The sequence below is a fragment of the Cynocephalus volans genome, chromosome 12, assembly GCF_027409185.1.
Source record: "Cynocephalus volans isolate mCynVol1 chromosome 12, mCynVol1.pri, whole genome shotgun sequence".
Taxonomy (NCBI): Eukaryota; Metazoa; Chordata; class Mammalia; order Dermoptera; family Cynocephalidae; genus Cynocephalus; species Cynocephalus volans.
Genome location: NC_084471.1, coordinates 69,695,520 through 69,716,858, shown reverse-complemented (window position 1 = coordinate 69,716,858; position 21,339 = coordinate 69,695,520). Strand labels below are relative to the sequence as shown.

At 48.4% G+C, this 21,339-nt stretch overlaps 2 protein-coding genes across 3 annotated transcripts; both read left to right on the top strand.

The window, feature by feature from the left end:
* Nucleotides 1–12,282, top strand: SMARCD1 (SWI/SNF related, matrix associated, actin dependent regulator of chromatin, subfamily d, member 1). The gene is made up of 13 exons (XM_063075067.1): nucleotides 1–207; nucleotides 845–1,032; nucleotides 1,306–1,348; nucleotides 1,443–1,565; nucleotides 2,044–2,166; nucleotides 3,280–3,396; nucleotides 4,875–4,976; nucleotides 5,255–5,416; nucleotides 5,508–5,605; nucleotides 7,121–7,256; nucleotides 9,178–9,300; nucleotides 10,346–10,447; nucleotides 10,579–12,282. The coding sequence occupies exons 1-13, from the start codon at nucleotides 31–33 to the stop codon at nucleotides 10,630–10,632; spliced, it is 1,548 nt and encodes a 515-aa protein (XP_062931137.1). The 5' UTR covers nucleotides 1–30; the 3' UTR covers nucleotides 10,633–12,282.
* Nucleotides 12,283–15,104: 2,822 nt separating this feature from the next.
* On the top strand, nucleotides 15,105–20,757 carry GPD1 (glycerol-3-phosphate dehydrogenase 1). 2 transcript variants are annotated; one of them, XM_063075476.1, is made up of 8 exons: nucleotides 15,105–15,188; nucleotides 15,702–15,879; nucleotides 16,741–16,881; nucleotides 17,461–17,599; nucleotides 17,837–17,949; nucleotides 18,701–18,826; nucleotides 19,047–19,153; nucleotides 20,089–20,757. In XM_063075476.1, exons 1-8 carry the CDS (start codon nucleotides 15,148–15,150, stop codon nucleotides 20,183–20,185), a joined length of 942 nt encoding a protein of 313 aa, XP_062931546.1. In that variant the 5' UTR covers nucleotides 15,105–15,147; the 3' UTR covers nucleotides 20,186–20,757. The 2 variants fall into 2 exon arrangements, with proteins under 2 accessions (XP_062931546.1, XP_062931545.1); XM_063075475.1 differs by having other exon boundaries at nucleotides 18,593–18,826.
* Nucleotides 20,758–21,339: the final 582 nt, after the last annotated feature.

The following is a 21,339-nucleotide window of genomic DNA, read 5'->3' as shown; positions in this document are numbered from 1 at the left end:
TTGTGCAGCTGCGGCGGCGGCTCCGGGAAGATGGCGGCCCGAGCGGGCTTCCAGTCTGTGGCTCCGAGCGGCGGCGCCGGAGCCTCAGGAGGGGCGGGCGCGGCGGCTGCTTTGGGCCCGGGTGGAACTCCGGGGCCTCCCGTGCGAATGGGCCCGGCGCCGGGTCAAGGGCTATACCGCTCCCCTATGCCCGGAGCGGCCTATCCGGTGAGTGGGGCAGAAGGAGGGGCGCTCGGACCGGGGGCGGGGCCGAGCAGGGGCCGGGTAGTGACAGAGATGGGGGAGAAGTGGGAGGGACTTCCCTGGGAGGGATTCGGGCCCTGGGTGGGGGCGGGGGCAGGCAGTTAGCATCCCCACCTGCTCCTAGGGGTATTGTTTCCCTGAGGAGTCGGTATGGAACCAGGGTGGGTGAAGTGGGGCCAGGGATGGGCATATGAGGCCAGGAGTCCTAAAGGATTTGGGCAGCTCCAGTGCTCAGAGAAACACCGCGAAGTGTAGCTGGCAAATTGAAGTCAGCTTCTAAGGAGATAGTTGCCGGCAGAATAAATGTGGGGCTAGAGGAGATGTCCGATATGTCAAATCCAAAATAGACTGGGAAGAATTTGAGTATAATTTGGCTATCTCTTAGCTTTTGGGTGCTGTTTTTCTATGGAATCACTACTAGAGAAGAGAAAGCTCTAGTTACCTACATTTCAAGGAGGCAGAAGGGCTTTCCTCTCATTGTCTTCCACCCCGCACCCCAGCCTTGTTTCACTCAAAGAACTCAGGTGTCCCCCCACTTTCCCTTTCTTATTGGGGTTAGGAGGGGAAGCCGTGACATCTCTGGGTCCTCTGCCCTCTGTAGAGACCAGGTATGCTGCCAGGCAGCCGAATGACACCTCAGGGACCTTCCATGGGACCTCCTGGCTATGGGGGGAACCCTTCAGTCCGACCTGGCCTGGCTCAGTCAGGGATGGACCAGTCCCGCAAGAGACCTGCGCCTCAGCAGATCCAGCAGGTCCAACAGCAGGCGGTCCAAAATCGAAACCACAAGTAAGATGACTCTGGGACCTAGGGAGGGAGGGAGGGTGGAGGTCTGTGAGGACATAGGTGGTGGGAGTACCTGAACCGAGAAGTGGTGGTGCTGTGTCGGCAGATGATGCCTGGGGACTCACCTGGAGAATGCCACCTGGTGGTGGTGGGGAGGGGGGTTTTTGGTTTGAGAGAAGCTTTGCAGTCCCTTCACTTTACTGTTAATGGACATGCTTACAGTGTATCTTCTGACTAGTTCCATCCCAACCTGATAACAGTATTTATTCTAAACAGTGCAAAGAAAAAGAAGATGGCTGACAAAATTCTACCTCAAAGGGTGAGTCCAGGCTGTAGGACTTCTTGAAGGTGTGGTGAGTTTGAGAATAGAGATGGTCAGCTCAAGAAACCAATTATATCTTTCTTTTCCTAAGATTCGTGAACTGGTACCAGAATCCCAGGCCTATATGGATCTCTTGGCTTTTGAAAGGAAACTGGACCAGACTATCATGAGGAAACGGCTAGATATCCAGGAGGCCTTGAAACGTCCCATCAAGGTAACACAGAAAAGCACTAGGCAGAGAGCCAAAGGAGAGGACTCATGAACCTTCAGCAGGTTTAGGATGAGAAATCAAAGAAGCAGCACAGCTGTCCTTAGCATTTAAATTGCATCTCTCCCTTCTTCTGCCTACAAACAGAATTACATTAGGATAAGAACAGAACAGCAAAGAGGGAGGGGCTTTTGATGTCTCTTGCACCGGAAATATACCCTGTCCATGTGTTTGCTGTAAATACTCTGCTACCTTGGGAATCTGGCACCTTGCATGACTGTCTACCTGGCATTCCAGTGTGTGCACTTTACTCAGGCCAACGGCCTGGAATCCTCTTTTAAATGGAATCTTTATTCACCCACCCAAAGAACTGGGTAGACAGTAAACCAATCTGTTAAGAGTAATTTGGGGGTTTGGGGTGACCCTTGTCTTCAACATCAAACCACTGAAGTCCCACCATCCTTCCTGTTTCTGCCTTTCTCAGCAAAAACGGAAGCTGCGAATTTTCATTTCTAACACTTTCAATCCGGCTAAGTCAGATGCCGAGGATGGGGAAGGGACGGTGGCTTCCTGGGAGCTTCGGGTAGAAGGACGGCTCCTGGAGGATGTGAGTTCAGGGTCCACCATGGTCGGCGTCTAGGGTGGGAGCTGCTGGGAATGAGCAGTGTTGTCTGGTCAGCAGGAAGCCTGACTGGTGCTCATGGCTCTTGTTGGGAGCAGTAGGGTGAGGGACGCTGTGTTTCCTACACTGAAAGACAATGGTCCTTTGTGTTTGGCTCCCACAGCTTTGACCTTCACTGGTATCATATTGAGAACCTTATTGTCCTGGGATCTCATTTGTTGTTTACCTTCCTCCTGGTGCTGCTGACTATTGGACTTAGCAGTATCTGCAAATTATTTCGTTTTGGGGGTTTTTTTGTAATCAAGTGAGTTTGCACTTAGCATTTGAGGCCTTGTTTCCTCTTTGAGTCCTTAAGGTCCTTGATTCCTACTGTGGCATCTCCATCTTCCCAACTTTCTTTGGAGATACCCCACAGTTTAAGTAGGATAGATTTCTCTGACAGGTTCTTTGTTGCTTTGTGGGGAGCATCAGCTGACAGGTGATAGCCCCCAAACTTCCCACCCCAACAGTTACTTGGGGAAGCTCACCTTTCTCTCATTCCCTTACATTCTCTGGCTCTATTTTTAGCTGATCACAGGCAAGCTAATTTGAATGTATTTTTGCAGGGGAACTAGGGCTCAGTGTCAGAGCCTCCTTCTTGTCTATATAGGTCCACTCTATTTGCTGGCATTGTCATTCCATCCAGATAAAGCTGTTTTTGTTCTGGCTGCTATTGCCTGTGATTCATTTTCCCACTAGAATCAGACTTTTCTTTCAAACTCTCTTTGTTATGTGCAACGGTTTGGCTTAAATTGCCTCATTTCCCTTGGGGAGATGAGGTGGGTAAGTCAGGGACCCTGTGTGTGTTATAGACCACTGCTTTTTTTTTTTTTTTTTGTGGCTGGCTGGTAATGGGATAGACTGCTTTTTCAGGATTCTGTGGCTACCATGACTGGTTTAATACCCACAGATGCCTACCTTGCCAACTCCTAAGAGATATTCATAAGACATTTTTGAATTTTTTTCCCATTGCTGTTGTGGGTTCCTTTTTCATAGGATTTTGTCTTGGGGAATTTCTTCTTGCTTTTCCTAACATTACCTTTTTTCTCTCTCCTCTAGTCAGCCTTGTCCAAATATGATGCTACCAAACAAAAGAGGAAGTTCTCTTCCTTTTTCAAGTCCTTGGTGATCGAACTGGACAAAGACCTGTATGGGCCAGACAACCATTTGGTAGAAGTGAGTAGTTCTGTTTTCTAGGCTTTGATTCTATGACTGGAGGATGAAGGACTTGGGAGATAAAATTTAATGTCTAGGGCGGGGGGGAGGTGTAAAAGAAAGGGTTAACCCAGGTGTGCAGTATCACCATTGCAGTTTGCACATTAACCTTCAGGTGGCACTAGGTTGGTCCCAAGATCACTTATAATCTAATTTATCCTACCTTTTTTTTTTTTAAAGGATCCGAACCCGTGGCCTTGGTGTTATCAGCACCGCACTCTCCCGGGTGAGCCATGGGCCGGCCTTTACCCTACCTTTTTAATGTTACTATCCTGATTGCTACCACACTTTCAAGGGAAATTCTAGTGGAGGCCTCTTGTATATGCCAGGCCATCTCTGCATCTTGTTTGTTAATAATAGTGAGATGTAGTTATCCACACACCATTCATCCTTTTTTCTGGTAGCAGTTGCTGTAGTTAAAGGGGTTGACTAATTGAACTACCAGTATTTGCCAAGGTTATCTTTATAGACCTGGGACTTCTTTTGGTCCTTGTTCATTTTAAATTCACATTCTAAATCACCAAAAATCCTTTATTATAGTGCCTGATTGCACAGCGTTCTGAAGATCATGTTAGCAACAGTATTCTTTGGGATACAGTCAAAACCAGAGTGACAGTGCGGCACTCCAAGTGAACTTAACTTGATCCTTTCTTTGCCAGTGTAGCTGCAGCCCCTTAACCTCAACCACTAAGAGACATGGGAAGGTCTTTACCATCTAATAAGGGAAGTAAGTCATAGAATCAATAGAAATTTGTAAATATATTTAACTTAATTTTATAGCAGTAGTGTATATTGGATAAGAATGTGGACTGTAGAATCAGACACACTAGAGCTGAAATTGTGGCCCCACCGCATATTGGCTGTCTTACCTAGGCAAGTTACTTCGTTTTTTTAAGCCTTAGTTTTCTCATGTGTAAAATAGATATAATCATGCCTATCTTGTATGGATGTTTGAGAATTGAATTAGATAATCCAGATAAATGTTTTAGAATACTTTCACACATAGTAAGTACTCAATAAATGATAGCTACGCTACATTACTGTTGACATGTTTATTATCCATTTTGTGGATAAAATTATCACTGGAAATTCAGGCTAATTTAAGTGCAACGCCGGCTGGCTGGTTAGCTTAGTTGGTTAGAGCGCAGCCTTATAACCCCAAGGTTACTAGTTCAGAACCCCTTACCAGCCAGCCACAAAAAAAAAAAAAAAAAAAAAAAAAAATTGCCACCCCAAACAGTCAGAATTAAGTGGTTAATCTACTTATACACATACAATATTCCCAAGCCATGTGCAGTTTTTAAAGATGACTCATTGCTATTACTCTTCTCCAGTAGCCTCAGTAATCAAAGTTGAATATTCAGTCATTACAGAAGCTCTTCCCTCCCACTCCAGCTCTTCCTCTGGGAGAGCACCCCCTGACATCTTCCTCTCTGTAGTGGCACAGGACCGCCACTACCCAGGAGACTGATGGCTTCCAGGTGAAGCGGCCAGGAGACGTGAATGTACGGTGTACTGTCCTACTGATGCTGGATTACCAGGTATTCTGTGGTGGTGTGAAGAGGGCCAGCTTTCACAGCCACATCCCATCAGCAGTCTGATTTTTAAGGGTTTAAGTCTAGTTGTCAATAATTTACTACTTTAGTACAGGGTTAGAGTCTAAGCCATCTCAGTCTCTCCTAGTATTTTCCTGCTTCAGAGAAAACACTGTGTTAAATGTTCATTGAATAGCTTGAATTTATTGCCACACTAAGCACCCCCAAATGCACATAGACCCAGCTCATTAGCTTCATCCCTTATATTCTTTGGTTCTCTGCAGCCTCCCCAGTTTAAATTAGACCCTCGCCTAGCTCGGCTCTTGGGCATCCACACCCAGACTCGTCCAGTGATCATACAAGCACTGTGGCAATATATTAAGACACATAAGCTCCAGGACCCTCATGAGCGGGAGTTTGTCATCTGTGACAAGTACCTCCAGCAAGTAAGTAAAGGACCCATTCTTTTATTAGAGTCCACTAGAACACTAGTTATACTGAATGCCAACTTCTAGCTGCCTTTCCTCCTCTCCACAGATCTTTGAGTCTCAGCGTATGAAGTTTTCAGAGATCCCCCAGCGGCTCCATGCCTTGCTTATGCCACCAGAACCCATCATTATTAATCATGTTATCAGGTAAGCCTGCATATGGGAGGCAGTGGTATGCTGGAGCCGGCTTGTACCAGCTTGCATGAGCCAATTGTCAAATTTTCAGGAATTTTGCTATCAGGTTATAAACACAGCCGTTATTTAAAATTAAATTATATAAACTTATAATTAAACATTATTTTCAAAATGAGGGTAATATATACTCAAAACTTTTCCTAATTATTTTATGATATTTTACTAATATTTGTGCTCTCAAGGTTATTTATGTCTGTTGTGTCTGTGTGGTAGAAATATTGCGTAATGATATATGCAGGTCTCTTCCCAACTCCATGATCAATGATGTAATGTTGGTAGCTTGAAATCAGCCATGTTGGGAATATTTAAACCACAGAAATCAGTAAATGCTACAAATCAGGTTCTTCCCCTTTGCCCCCTCTTGGAGGAAGAGTTGTTAAACATTTACCAGCTTATCACTGATGGGAGGGGTCAGCAGCCATCTTTTCTGTGGAAGGTAGGGCATTCCAGTCTGAGACTCCAATTCCATTACTTCTGTTCACTTTTTTGTTCAAAGTAAGGCATCTCTAGGCAGATAAGAAGTGAAAAAAGATGCTTCCTTCTCAAAGCAGCATGTCCCTATAGTTGGATACAGGCTCTTTGCCTTCCTTTCTTTACTCCATATTAATTCCAGTAAAGGCCTTCATTCCTTAGTCCTTGAACCATCACTTACCCAATAGTAACTCCTGCACTCTATAAATTGGGTCAGTAAAAGCTAGTCTGTCCTGTATTTTAGTGCTTAAGGTTAGGCCACTTTTTATTTTATTTTTATGTGTATGTTTTACTTGACTTTATTTTGGGGGTCAGTTTTAGTTTAAAAGGGAGAAGGATACACAAGGTACTGTAGCAGTGGTTTCCTAAGGGGAGGAAGGAACTTAACTTTCCACTGGATGCATTTTGTACTATTTTAATTTTTACCATTGATTTTTTTTTTTTTTAAGTCAACTTTTTTTTTTTTTTTTTTTGGTGGTTGGCCTGTACAGGGTTTGAACTCTGGACCTTGGTGTTTATCACCACGCTCTAACCAACTGAGCTAACCGACCAGCCCAAAGTCAACTTTGTTGAGGTTAAAAATTGCACTCATTTAAAGTGTAGTTTGAAGGGCCAGTCCATGGCTCACTTGGGAGAGTGTGGTGCTGATAACACCAAGGCCACAGGTTCGGATCCCTATATAGGGATGGCCGGTTAGCTCACTTGGGAGTGCGTCGTGCTGACAACACCAAGTCAAAGGTTAAGATCCCCTTACCGGTCATCTTTTAAAATAAATAAATAAAAATAAAATTATAGTTTGAAGACTTTTTGGCAGATGTATACACTACATAGCTACTATTGCAGTAAAGGTACAGAATATTTCTATTGCACCCAAAAGTTCTTGGGCCCATTTGCAGTCAACCTCCGTTCCTTTCATCCCTGGACCATCTTTTCGACCTTGTGTAATTGGGTCTTTGGGACAAGCTCTTTACCAGGTCCTTTTGGTTTCCACCCCAGTGTTGACCCGAATGATCAGAAAAAGACAGCTTGTTATGACATTGATGTGGAAGTGGATGATACCTTGAAGACCCAGATGAATTCTTTTCTGCTGTCCACTGCCAGCCAACAGGAGATTGCTACTCTAGACAACAAGGTAGGGGTCTGTGCCCTAGGTAGTTTGGGAGCTACCAGCTCCCTACTGCAGCTGCTCTAAGCCTCCTTTTGATTCTTGGTATTCATTCAAAATATATTGATACACAATATATGTCAGGCAATATGCTTGGTGCTGGTTGGAGCCAGATTCACATGAGTTCTGATTCTGGCTGTACCTTTTAATAGCATTCAGCCTGTTTCTGATATGTGAGATAGGGAACATAATCTGTATTTTTATAAGGTTGCCATTAGGATTAAATGAGACGTGTATGTAAAGACACGAGACTGTCTGGCACATAAAAACAGCTAATGGTAACTCCTGCTACTGTTATTGCTATCATTATTATTACCATTAACATTTTACACATAATCCTTGCAAATAAAGCCAAAAGTGCTCTGGGAACAAAAAAGGAGAACAGGGGGGCTTTGCTGGAAGAGTTGATGTCTCAAGTAAATTTTGAAGGACATAGTGGGAATTAAAAAAGGACAAAGGATAGCAGTGCTGGGGACATGGGAGGCAGAGCACATTCCAAGGAGAGGGAATAGGATATGTGAAAGTCCAAAGAGGAGAGAAAGTGTCTGGCATGTTCAAATAGTCATCCCTCTGTATCCCTGGCGGATTGGTTCCAAAACCTCCCAGCACATACCAAAATGCTCAAGTCTCTTACATAAAATGCTGTAGTATTTGCATATAACCTACTACTTTAAATCATATCTAGATTACTTGTAATACCTAATGCAATGTAAGTGCTATGTAAATAGTTATGCTATATTTTATTTGTATTTTTTTATTGTATCGCTATTCTTTATTTTTTGAATATTTCTGATCTGCAATTGGTTGAATCTGTGAATGTGGAACCCATGGATCCAGATGGCCAACTGTACAAGCAGTTTTGTGATATAGATACAGCACAGATTGCCAGGGATGGGATGTTTTGGGTAAGGAAGCTGGATAGGGAAGTAGGAACTTAATCATGAAAAAGCTTTGATTCAGAGAAAACTGGTTTATATTTCATCCTGAAGACTAAATAAAGGAGCTTGTTGAGAGATCATCACTAGTGGAGCGACTAATGCTATCTGCATTTAGAGTGATCGTTGGCAAGAAGGTGGAGAGTGAATTATAAGAGGGGCAGATCTGGAGGCAGGAAACCCAGTTAGAAGGCTGGTACAGTAATCCATGTGAGATATTTTCAGGCCCTAAACTTAAGGTACTGACAGTGAGGATGGAAGTAAGTGGACATATTTGAGAGGTATCAAAGTGGAATTGAAGGGATTTGGCCACTGTTTGGATGGGGTGAAGGATGAGGGAGAAGAAGGCATTATGGCAACTCCCAGGTTTTCAGCTTGGGTGGATAGTAGTATTCACTAAGATTGGGAACAGAGGAGGAGGTAATTTTGGAGATGTTGAATTTAAGGTGCCTTGAGATGTCAAGAAACATTGGATTGTTTGGAGTTTAGAAAATGGACTCTGGATTGGGGACTCATTACCCTGTCAATGGTAGTGGAAAACATACAAGTCAATAAAATTATCAGGAAGAATGTGTAGAATGAGAAGAGAAGAAAGCTGAGAACAAAACCCAGAGAACAGAGCTTTTGAGACAGCCCTCTATACCACTCCTTTTCTACCTGAGAGTGTTTTTGGACCCATTTATGCTCTGGATTAAGTAGTCACTATGTAGCATCGCCCAAAGAGGGCACTGAAGAGACTAAAAGGATAACTTCTCCCACATAGGGTATACAGAGAGACAGAAACAAGTGCAGATTACCTACTGAAAGGATGCAGAGGGCCAGAGCAGTTGGATCTCAGGGCAGTACTCTGTACCTGGACTGGGACTGGCACATGGAGATGTCAGGCACTGTCTGTCATTTAAATTTGTGTTTCTCTAGTTTGAAAATGATATGAACTTCCTTTTTCCTTGCAGATCCATGAGACAATAGAAACTATCAACCAGCTGAAGACACAGCGGGAGTTCATGCTGAGCTTTGCCAGAGACCCCCAAGGTTTCATCAATGACTGGCTTCAGTCCCAGTGCCGGGACCTCAAGGTAAAGAACCTAGGAAAGGGCCAAAAGGAGTTAGGTTAGTGAGGCACACAGTCAAGTAGGGAAATGGATTCAGAACCATTAAGTATTGATTTAGTACCTACTCTGTGCTGTCATTGTGCTCCGTATTGTCAGGGATACAGACTGGAAGACCTGATCTCTGCTTTCAAAGCAGCATGCACTCTGTTTGGAAAAACTAGGTTAATATGATTAAAAAGTAGTAAATCATATAAGACATTGTCAACTGACTAGTACCAGTAAGATAATTCAAAGAAGAAGGGAGATCAATGTGGGTACAATTGCCAAGAGAAGCTTCTTGGAAAATTTGGGATTTGAAGATATTTCCCAGAGCAGGAAGCACCATAAGTTCAGGAGAAAAGATAGCAATGGGCACAGAAGTTGTGAAATGTGCCCTCAGTTCTCACTTATCTGGTGGTGACTGTGATTACAGTTATAGAGGCTGAGCAGAGGAGCAAGGGAAAAGGGGTGCCAGGAAAGATCCTTGAACAAGGCGATCAATGACTTGTGGATAGCAGGGATGGTTTTGGGTACTGTATTAGTTTGCTGGTGCTGCTATAGCAAACTGCCACAAACTGGGTGGCTTAAACAACAGAAATTTGTCTCATAGTTATGGAAGCAGAAAGTTTGAAATCAAGTTGCTATTAGGGTTTGTTCCTTCTGAGGGCTGTGAGGGAGAATCTGCTCCATGCCTCTCTCCTAGCTTCTGGTAGCCTCAGCCATTCCTTTGCTTGTAGATGGCATTCTCCATGCATCTTTAGTCAGTCATCTTCCTTCTGTGTGTGTCTGCATCCAAATTTCTCCTTTTTACAAGGATACTAGTCATATTTGATTAGGGCCCACCGTAATGACCTCATCTTAACTTGATCATCTGCAGAGACCCAATTTCCAAATAAGGTCACATTCACAGGTACTTGTTCAGGATTCCTACATCTTTTGGAGGATAGAATTCGACTGATAATGGGTGTGAAGGAAGGAAACAAGTCTATTCTCCTCTTTCTTCCCCCTCCCCTATTCCCATCTCCCTCAGACCATGACCGATGTGGTGGGTAACCCGGAGGAAGAGCGCCGTGCTGAGTTCTACTTCCAGCCTTGGGCTCAGGAGGCTGTGTGCCGATACTTCTACTCCAAGGTAGATGCCTGGGGTGCACAGCGGAAATTGACAGAAGGCAAGGGGTCTGCACCCCTGATGGGGGTCATTGATGTTAGGTACCAACTTCTGGTCTGTCTCATCTTCCACTCCCTCCATTATTTTCTCTTTAGGTGCAGCAGAGACGACAAGAATTAGAGCAAGCCCTGGGAATCCGAAATACATAGGGCCTCTCCCACAGCCCTGACTTGGCTGCACCGATTCTTTATTTGAGCCTGTGCTGCCTGCCTCATAGCACCTGCCTTGGTCTTGCTTGGGGCACTCCAGGGGATGCTGTTGGTTCAAGGACAACACCAGAACGAAGAGGGTCTCACATTTCTTTCTCACAAGACACCTATTATCCTCTTCTCCCACCCCATCCCTTGCCATCCCCAGCTTCCCTTTGCCCCACAGAGTTCCCATGTGCCTCTACCCTCCCCTGGTCTACATAGGACCTCTAGGTAGTGTTAGAGAGAGAACCTGTAGTGATAATCAGTGCTCTAAGTGGACTGGGCCTAAGGCCAGGTGGTCTTCAAGGGGACCATCTACACTGATTCTGCCCTTCAGAGACCCAGGAGTTGGGAGCTTTAGTCCCTTCTCCAAGACTCAGGCCTGGGGGCACTCTATAAGCTAATTGATCGTGGCTCCCCAATAACAGAATCCAATTTCCTTCCTTCCCTCCACAGGTTTGGAGCAAACTCTCCCTTCACTTGTTGCCCTCTAGCACTAAAGGAACCCTGGCTCTTGGGCTCCACTGAGCCCCAGGTCAGTCCCCAGCTCTCTGGATTGGCCCGCTGTCTCAGTGTTTGTCTTACTCCTTAGTGAGGGGTCCACATCAGTATTAAGAGTTTGTTCTTTAACTGTTGCTTCCTCCTAGCACATTCCCTGTAGCTGCCCTTTTTTAGGATTCCCTCATATCTGCCCTAACCCAGGGCATTTGGGTGGGAGAATCTTGCCTTTCCCTTTAAAAGCCCCAGGGATCTAATCTGGGGTACTGTCATTGCCAGCAGAGGCTGTTCCTTCCTACTGTTGCTTGGAGGTATGACTCATTCATTCACTCCACTTTTACCCTCCCCCAGTCCCTTAACGGAGAAACAGGCCTAAAATCAAACGGGTAAAAAGCCCTGGGCCATTCCTGTCTTCCTGTCCCTTGTCTGCCCAGTTGACACCCACTGGTGACTTCTAGGGCACTGAGGAGTGAAAGCGCCTAGGGCTGGAGAATAGCTCTGAGTTGGGTTTGTGACTCTTCCCTCTCCCTGCCTCACAGGATTGTGACTCCCCAGCCCCTGCCCTCAAAGCTTCAGACCCCTCAGGTAGCAGCAGGACCTTGTGATCTTGGCCCCTTGGAACTGAGATGGTTTTGCATCTTTCCAGGAGAGCCTCAGATTCTACTTCCAGGTTGTATCACCCCCGAGTTAGCATATCCCAGGCTCGCAGACTCAACACAGCAGGGTGGGAGACAGCTGGGCACAGAGGGGGGATTCCGTTCAGCATGGGCTTCAAACCCACAGAACTGACAAAGCCCCTGCTTCCCCACCCCCTCCTCAGGCTCCTGCGAGCACATCCCTCAGCCCCTTATCCCTGCCTGTTCTACACTGGGGACAGCAGAATTTTCTCCCCATCTTTCCCTTCCTGCTGTTATCCGTCCCTTGAAAGGATCTCCCCACAGTGACACTGGACAACCTGGGGCAGCTGAGCCCTGGCCCGGCTCCTGACTGGAACCACAAGAAGGAAGCTCAGCACTCCTACAGTGTCCCTGTTGAAGATAACTTTTTATTAACTGAATTATGTTTTTTTTCATGGACCAAAATTTTTTTTGTACTGTCCCCTTATCGTTGTCACCCAGTTTTAATAAAACAATCTTCTGAAGAATGGGTCCCGCTACCTACTGTGGGAGAGCTCTTCCTTGAGCTCTTCCTCTAATACCATTAGCCGTGCTTGTATTGTTTGTTCATTTTATTTGACAAATATTTTTTGACCACTTGCTGTGTACCTGTGATGCTAGGTGCTGAGGATACAGTGGAAAATGAGATTTCTATCCTGCGGACCTCAGGGTATCACCTTAGAGTTTGCTCTGTCAGCCCCAGTGGTCCAAGCAGGCTAGGTGATGGTGGGATTATTGGGCTTCGCCAGTGGATCTTAGAGCCCTGTGCCTGGTTCCCCTGTTAGGCATACTAACAGGTCAGTGGCACCTCATGATGGCAGTTGTCCTTCTGAGCTCTGCAAGGCACTTGCTGGTTGGGGTGAGCTGTCCTTGGGTGACCTGTGATGAACCCGAGCCCCCTTCTCTCCCAGGGCTCCTGTCTAGATATGGGCCAGGGCCTGCACAACAAAAGAAATATTTTTGTTTTCTGTCTGTCACTAAGTTTCCACTTTCATGGCCCTGGGTGAGATTTCAGTTCTTAAGAGCATCATGGAAGTGCTGTGTTGTTGCCATTCTTTCTGTAGTCAACCCACCCCTCACTGGCAGTTTGGAAGACTGCTCAGTCAGGAGTGATTATTCCCACTAGCAAATGCATGCATTCTGCTGCAGTTCTGCCTACTTCCACCTGGTGGCTCATTATTTCTACCTTTGTGCCATTATCCAAGAAGGGGGTTGGAACATAGGATGAGTGTAACCACCTCCCAAAGTTATAGTTAAATTATCTGTTGTCTCCATGGATGGGAACACTCAAGTATTGCCTGTTCAATGTAAGCAGTCAAATCCACCAAAGGTACAAACACTTCCCAGTATGGAACTTGGGGGTTTATCAGACTTGAGCAGGAAAAAGAGAGAGAAGAGTGTATGGGGTTGATAACTTGGAGTGGAGAAAATTGATGTCAAGGATATTGAAATAGCATCTGTTTTCCCCAGGCTAATTACATGTGTAATGAATGGCTGATGGACTATTATTAATTTCAAGCAAATAATCTACAGTTTGCTCTTAGGAAAAGAGCTCTGGTGATACAGATAACTTCTTGTGACAAGCCAATTCTGAATCTCTATCCTCCATTTCTATATCAATGAGCAAGTTGTCTCCACACTACCTAAAATGGTTGTAGGGGGAAAATGAGAAATGGAAGCATTTAGGCAAAAACAAGGGGGTAATTTTATGCATGGACCTCCATTCTTTGGGATTTCTGTCATACGTGCCAGGGACAGAAGCATTCTTTCTATCACCCATAATCAGTGCTCCCAGCTGGTAGCCTGGCACTGATGCCTTTATCTCTGCTAGTGCAATAAACGAGCGGTCTGTGGGAGGTGAAAACAACCAGCTACTGACTTCATGTTATGTTCCCCTTATGGGAACTCTCTGTTGAGAATATGCTGGGCTTTTCCTGGGCAGTCCCTGGGACTTAGAAAACCGTTGCTCCCCAGTTTTGACCTCCTGCCCACTTACCCTTACCCATTGGTTGCACATAGACTCCCCTCTAGCCCAGTGCTTACTACCCATTGCTGGCCAGCAGCAGCCCAGGGGGATGGCAACGCCCACTTGGCGGTCTGCCAAGCCAGGAGGTCAGCATGTGCAACACAGTAGTATATGCCCTCTAGGCCAAGGTGCACAGACAGCTGAAGTGTTAGGAGCCTCTTAACTCCACTCTCCAGTCTGGAAACCAGAGCTCCCCCTCTTAGTCAAACAGATGGCTGTGGGTGATATAGAGCCCTGAACTGCTGAATGTGTTCCTTCCATTCTTCCCCTGCCCCAAAAATCACACACAGCAGAAGACACAGCTGCCCTTTCCCCTTTCTGGCCTCTGCAAACTAGCCATTAACCTGAGAGAAGCCTTAGTGTGGTAGCATGGAAGTCCAAGAAAGGAGTTAAAGGAAGCTCAGAGCCTCTCAAGGACTTTGCCTCCTATTCTCTCCTGTCCTCTTCTTCCTTAAGCCTGGAGTCTACAAAGAGTGTTGTGGCCCACTTGGCATCTGAGCCCTCTAACTTTGACCTTTCCCACCCTTCGTTGAAGAAAGACATTCAGGTGTGAATTGTCAGAGGTGAGGAGAGGACCATTGGTGAGTCCCTGAGATGACCACTGTGGGTGGCCAGATGACATTGTCTCTCAGGGCTCCTGGGGTCTCCTCTTATCCTTGGGCTAGGTTGCCCAACAGCAGGTCCTTACCCCTTATGTGGTGTGATCTTTAGAAGTGGGCCTACATGCAGCCACCTGTCACCCACAGCCTGCAGTTGAGCTGGTATGGGGCTGCCAGAGGACAAACTGGAGCAGTTTTTGGGGTCCTGGGAGTGTATGTGGCCAGGGGACGGGGGTCAAGAATTCCTGCCTTTGAAAGGAAAGCATTCCCATATCTGCTACTAGGGCTAAATACAATTTATTTCAGTGCTGGGGGAAAGAAAGGTGTGAGAGGACCAGTCACTTGTTCCTTATCTGGACTATTTCTTGGCAGACCTCAAAATGAGACATTGTGGGGAGAGGGGTGGGAAATGGGCTGGGGCCAAGGAGAGAAGCTTGCCAGTATTGTCAGCTGGCAAACCAGAGAGAAAAAGCTGGGCCTGGGCTCTGCCCCGTTTCTGTTCTCCACCTGGCTCTACCCTTTTCTCCCTCTCCCTGGCTCTGCCCAACTCTCTATCTCCCTGGGCGCCAGCCTCCCCGCCCACCCCTGGAGGCGGGGCTTGGCTGCACCCGCGTGTGGCAGAGTTAAATGCTCCTAGCTGGCAGAGGAGCTGGGGAGTGTGGCACTGAGCCGGCTCAGGCAAAGAAGCGGCACCATGGCTGGCAAGAAAGTCTGCATTGTAGGCTCCGGCAACTGGTAAGTGGTTCTGCTAAGGGATAAGGGGGAAGGGTGGGTTCTCCCAAGTACAGAGAGGCTAAGGAGGGAGGTTTGGTGGGCAGGACACAGAGAGTGGGTAGAAATGCCCTCAGCTTCCTGTTCGGCCCCTGCTGCTATAGTCTGTGCCTACAGGCACAGGACAGCCGATGCCCAGACCTCTCCTGGCCCCTGCCTGCCTGGGCAGCTGCACCTGTTCACCATAGGACTGGAGATTCCAGAATGCTCCCTGCCTGAAAAGCTGCTTGGGTTTGGGGGTGGGCAGATCAGAAGGCAAGCCCCTTCTCCAGCAGCAAAGTGTGAGACAATCTCCTTTCTACTGCCAGGTCACTGGGGACACACTTGTCATGAGAATGGGGGTGACAAGGAAGGTAGGAAGTAAATAATCTGGTGGGTTGCTGTGAGACCCTGAGGGGGCACTGCCCCAACCTCTGCCACTGTTCCCTCCTCACCTCCACCCACTCCTCCACTTTTCTGTGCTCCCCCTCCCACTAGGGGCTCAGCGATCGCCAAGATTGTGGGTAGTAATGCAGCCCAGCTGGCACGCTTTGACCCTCAAGTGACCATGTGGGTGTTTGAGGAAGATGTCGGGGGCAGAAAGCTGACAGAGATCATCAACACACAGCATGAGAATGTCAAATACCTGCCAGGACACAAGCTGCCCCCAAATGTGGTGAGTCCCAACACCCTGCAAAGAAGGTAGAGAGGGAAGTAGAGGGAGGGAAGGCCAGGAGAGTCAGAGCTCAGATCTTACTGATGAGGTGCTTCCTGTTGTGAGGGGACACTTCAGGTGCCAGCTGGATGTAGGCAGTGTCTCAAGAAGGCTGCTCTGGGCACAGGGAAACCCTACCCACAGCCCCCAAGATACTCCTCTGTGCACTTCCTGGGACTGAGGAGAACCTGAATGTACCTCCTCCCTTACAGGCACCCAGGCAGGGAAGGGACAGGGAGAAGACAAGGAAGTTGATCTCCATGGCAACAAAAGACTGGTTCTCAGGCTCCCAGACTTGGGGTTCAGGTTGTGCCTGCCTCAGGCCATAATCCAGTTACTCATTTACTGGGTGATTAGCGGACTTGGAAGCTGCTCCATGGACTTACGGTCTTTGGTCAAATCCATGTGGCTCTCTCCCCACCTGGAAAGGGGGAGCAGGGAAGAGAGCAGAAAGACTGGGCTCTTCCTTATCAACTGGGGGCCCTAAGGAGCAGAGCGATGAAATCTACTTGGCCTCTTCCTCCTGCCAAGCCCAGGCCATCTTTGGCCTCCCTCACTGTCCCACAGCCAAGGGCTAGGAGAGTGCTGGGAAGAGGTTTCCAGGAGTCCTCAAGAACCCACGACAGCTGGAGCAGAGAAAGAGTGATGGCTGGGGGAGGGAACAGAGTGTCTTTTCCCTCCAAGTTCAGTCCTTCCAGATTCAGTCCCAAGCCACCCTTCCTTCTCCCCTACCAGCCTCACTCTTTGGCTCCTAGATCTCCTGAATGGGGTCCCACAGGGGCTGGGTCTGCCTGGCCCATGAGTACCCGGTCACCCCCACAGGTGGCTGTCCCAGATGTGGTCCAGGCTGCAACGGATGCTGACATCCTGATCTTTGTGGTGCCCCATCAGTTCATTGGCAAGATCTGTGACCAGCTCAAAGGCCATCTGAAGGCGAATGCCATTGGCATATCTCTTATTAAGGTGCCAGGGACACCTTCATGTGGATGGGGGAGGGTGCAGCTAACTTTTGTGGAGCTCAGGGTGGGTGAAACAAGAAAAGAAAATGGCCAAAAAGTAGGCCGAGAGTTTCTCGAAGAAGAGAAACTGGCTTTGGAGAGGAATTGGCTTAAGAGAGCAGACATGCTGGGGGTCGCTGGGAAGGGGAGGTTGGTTGGGAAGTAGGTAAGAGATTGGTTTGGAGGCAAATGTCTTAAGGGAGTTCAGGAGGTACCTGGGGATGACTAGGGGATGTGAGAAGTGGACTGGTTCGGGGAATATGAAAGGGGAGCTGGTTTGGAGCAGTGACTGGTCACTGAATGGAATTTGTTTGGGACAGTCAGGAAGTTGTTTAGGGGTGTGGAGGGATAGTTGCCTTGAGAGGTAGGTTGGTTAAGTGGATGTGGAAGGAGAGTTTTCAGATGGGTTCATTTTTCACATGCTGTCTATCCTCCTCACAGCAAGCTTTAGCTGGGTTGGAATGGGGCAGAACATCTGGGGAGGGACACTGATGGACAGTGGATCTAGACGGGGCACCTGGCCTGAGCTCCATCCTGTGCCCAGGGGGTAGACGAGGGCCCCAATGGGCTGAAGCTCATCTCTGAAGTTATTGGGGAGCGCCTTGGCATTCCCATGAGTGTGCTGATGGGGGCCAACATTGCCAGCGAGGTGGCTGATGAGAAGTTCTGTGAGACAACCATTGGTGAGAGCCCCCCCGATCCAGAAACACAACACAGTTCTGGTTGCATTCCATCCTCAAATTCCCCCATCCCGCTTAGCCTTCTCCTTCCCATAAGGCAGGGAAAGGAAAAAGATTCAAGCATCAGAGGTGAGGGAGGGTTGGAACACCCCCCAGGGAAGGGTTGCATGTCCTGCTTAGGGCAGGTAGGGGAAGGATAGTCGAGTTCCCCCTGAAAGTCTTGCCCCCTCTCTACTTTAGGCTGCAAGGACCTAGCCCAGGGACAGCTTCTGAAAGAGCTGATGCAGACACCCAATTTCCGTATCACGGTGGTGCAAGAGGTGGACACAGTAGAGATCTGTGGGGCCTTAAAGGTGAGAGGGGCACAGAGGCAGCTGTGGGGTGGAGAGAAGGGCCCAAAGGAGACTCTGGTTCAGCTCTACAAGGTTGCTGGTACTCCAGCTCTCACTCTTGGGCATTGCTTCCCTTCCCCACCAAGTCTCACACACTTAGGAAGAACTGCGAAAGCACGGCCAGGGGCATTCAGGCCTGCTGATTACTCACCATCAGACACTGGACCTCCTTCTTCCTTTCCCCCTATAGCCCCTTGTGGGAAATCCCTATCCCTGGTTCAGGGGGAAAAGGACATGCCCAGGCTAATGGGAGACAAGACATCCAGGACACCCAGACAGACTGATGGCCAGAACTATGGATCCTGGACAGCTGTGGACATGAGGGCTACAGAATAGAATGGTCATGGATGGGAGGGCCGGCTGGAGAGAAGAGTGACTTTCAGAAAATGTCCTCAAGGATGGAGTACGAAGCAGGGCTTAAGAAAGGAGGTACAGCAAGTGGGAAAACCAAGAGGTAGAAATAGTTTAGGAGCCCATACACTATACTTCACTTATTCAGTGGGCATGTCAAGGCTGGTGCAAGGAACATGAGGCAGGTGCTGAGAGCTCCAAGTGGGCCTGCAGGAGGGGGTCCTTTCTCACCCATGATCTCCACTTCCCCAAGAATGTAGTGGCTGTGGGGGCTGGCTTCTGCGATGGGCTGGGCTTTGGCGACAACACTAAGGCGGCGGTGATCCGGCTGGGGCTCATGGAGATGATCGCCTTTGCCAAGCTCTTCTGCAGTGGCCCTGTGTCCTCCGCCACCTTCTTGGAGAGCTGCGGTGTTGCTGACCTCATCACTACTTGCTATGGAGGGCGGAACCGCAAGGTGGCCGAAGCCTTTGTCCGCACAGGAAAGGTGGGCCGCGGGAAGAAGGGAGAACAGTGGGTGGGCCCTGTGGGCGCCAAGGTGAGATGCTGGCAGGAGGCGTCTCTTGTGCACAAACATTGAGATTGTTGTGAACATTCCCACCCTTCTTTCCTGCTAAGACCCCACCTCCCATCTGAGCCCGACTTCCCATCTCATACTGACAGCCCTCCTCTCCCACTTCCATCCACTCATTCTGTTTTCTTCACAGTCCATTGAGCAGCTAGAGAAAGAGATGCTGAATGGGCAGAAGCTGCAGGGGCCCCAGACAGCCCGGGAGCTACACAGCATTCTCCAGCACAAAGGCCTGGTGGACAAGTAAGTGTCTATCTCCCACTGGTTGAGGAAGCCAGAGCCAGAAGTGCTGTCCGCAATCATCTTCCTGAACCCTCCAATCTGGGGAGTGGAGAGGGAAGCATTACCTTGTGTTTACAGACCAAGAGACTAGAGCTTGGAAAGAGTCTGGTATGCCCATTGTCCCCCAGCTTGTTCATGGTCCTTGAATTCCTTCCAGTTTAGTGCTCTTTACACTGCATTCCTTGGACCCCTCTTTCCTCCTTGTCCTCTGCTCTGGGGCAGCAGGAATAAGCTTATCTGACTGTCCCAACCCTGTGTACATCACCCCCAGTCTGAGCCTCTCTCCCACGACCAACCCTTCCTTCCTCCAAATCCTGTCCTGGATGCTGAGGTATAAGGAGAAGGATGGGCTCTGCTTCAGGGTGTCTTCGCAAAGACAGTGGAGGTGACTGGGCTGATCAGAGCAGAGCTCTGTTGGCCTGGGAAAGAATTCTAGAAAAAGAGTAAGAAACAGGTTCAGAAGATGAGTCCATGGCTGGTCAAGGTAGAGCCTCCTGGTAAAGGGAGCAGCCCGACAAGAGGATAGAAAGAAAGAAACTGACATTTATTGAGCACCTGCACATAATACATAATCATGTCTTCACATAAACAATCATACCTTCACTACTTTATTAGTTCCATGTTATAGCTGATGACACTGAGCCTCAGAGAGGTTAAGTGGGTTTCCCAACTGGAACAAAAAATTCAAGTGAGGGAATCAAGCAGGCAAATTCAGTATGATAGGGAGCAGGGCAATTAGCAACCTGACACTAAAGCCAAGGGCTAGACAGTTCAGATTCTCAGCAGGTGGAAGTCGAGAGCCAGAGTCTGCCTTAGCTCCAAGGTGGGAGGGCAGGGAGTGGAGGGTTAGATGGTGAATGGGGAGGCTAAGATGGGTTTATCCCTTCCCACTTTAGGTTTCCCCTGTTCATGGCTGTGTACAAGGTGTGCTACGAGGGCCAGCCAGTGGGTGAATTCATCCACTGCCTGCAGAATCATCCAGAACATATCTGAGCGAGGCCAGGGCCCAGGCGAGGCAGCTTCTTACCCCAGTGGAGACAGATGGAAGTATGGGCACCTCATCACCAGGATCTCCAGGACTCCCCATGGAGCAGAGTCTTCTCAACTTTTCACTGGAGGACAGGAGGCTGTGGGGCCCAGCTACATGCCTGGAGATCCTGGACTGCCAAGCAGCCTGCAGCCTCTTACCACCATGTTGCCAGAGATGGAGTTGCCCTGTCCCTCTCCAGATGTGGGGCTTTCTCTCTGTCCTCTGGGAGGGGTAGAATCAAGCCCCAGTGCTGCCTACTTTGGGTTTGTGTACATGGGGGAGGGTGGAGGGAGAAGATGGCAGGGCAAGGGCCACAGTTGCTGCCTCAGACAGACTAGGAATCCTGTCCCCAAGCCCAGTTAAGTGGCTAAAGAAGTCCCTTAGCCCCAGGAGCGATGAGGCAAGGGCTGCCAGGGAGGGGCCTGGGCTTTTGAGATGACATAGGCCCCAGGGACCCTTGGCTGACCTCTGCTGTGCCCCACACAGCATCAATGGATCTCAGTGTTTGTTAACAAAATACAAAGATCTCAAACAACTCCCTTCTAGTTTCTCCTAGCAACATCTGCGTCCTCAGAAACCTCTGTTCATCCCATTTTCTCCTCCCCCAGGCTGCCCTGGCACCAGAGTTGATGCCACGCTGGCATCTCTGGTCCTGGGGCTTACCATTTTCCCCATGGCCTTCCTGGTTTCTAGTTCCTTGCCAGCTCCTTCCCACCCTGCTTGACCTTTCTAAGCCTTCCCTCACTCTCCCTGCCTGCACCCTCTTTGGGGAGAAGGAGCTTAATCTGCTGACTGAGCTACACCTTTTCATAGCAGGCTCAGATCACTGGGCCCTCTGTGACCTTTGCATTTGCCCTGACTCCCTTCTCAGGAGCTCAAAATGAGGGAGGTGTCAGCTGGGCCCCTCCTGCCGCTGTCTCCCCAGAGGACATCCCTGACCTTACCCCTTTTCCTCCTCCCAAACCCTGTACCTCTTTCTCAGCTGCCTCAAAGTAGCCAGGGCAGGTAACTAGCACCTGGCATCTGGAGACCAGAAGGCCTGAAAATAGCCCAAAGGCTGAGTGGGGGTAGGGAAGGGTGGGCAAGTTCCTATGTTGGTGGGTCCTGATATGTGAAG

Bases quoted from the DNA above. Each gene is read 5' to 3' on its own strand.
- GPD1 (XM_063075475.1), top strand. From the start codon at position 15,148: ATGGCTGGCAAGAAAGTCTGCATTGTAGGCTCCGGCAACTG. The intron at 15,880-16,740 runs GTGAGTCCCAAC...TCACCCCCACAG, and splicing joins ACAAGCTGCCCCCAAATGTG to GTGGCTGTCCCAGATGTGGT. The intron at 17,950-18,592 runs GTGAGAGGGGCA...CACTTCCCCAAG, and splicing joins AGATCTGTGGGGCCTTAAAG to AATGTAGTGGCTGTGGGGGC.
- SMARCD1 (XM_063075067.1), top strand. From the start codon at position 31: ATGGCGGCCCGAGCGGGCTTCCAGTCTGTGGCTCCGAGCGGCGGCGCC. The intron at 5,417-5,507 runs GTAAGTAAAGGA...TCCTCTCCACAG, and splicing joins GTGACAAGTACCTCCAGCAA to ATCTTTGAGTCTCAGCGTAT. The intron at 7,257-9,177 runs GTAGGGGTCTGT...TTTTCCTTGCAG, and splicing joins TTGCTACTCTAGACAACAAG to ATCCATGAGACAATAGAAAC.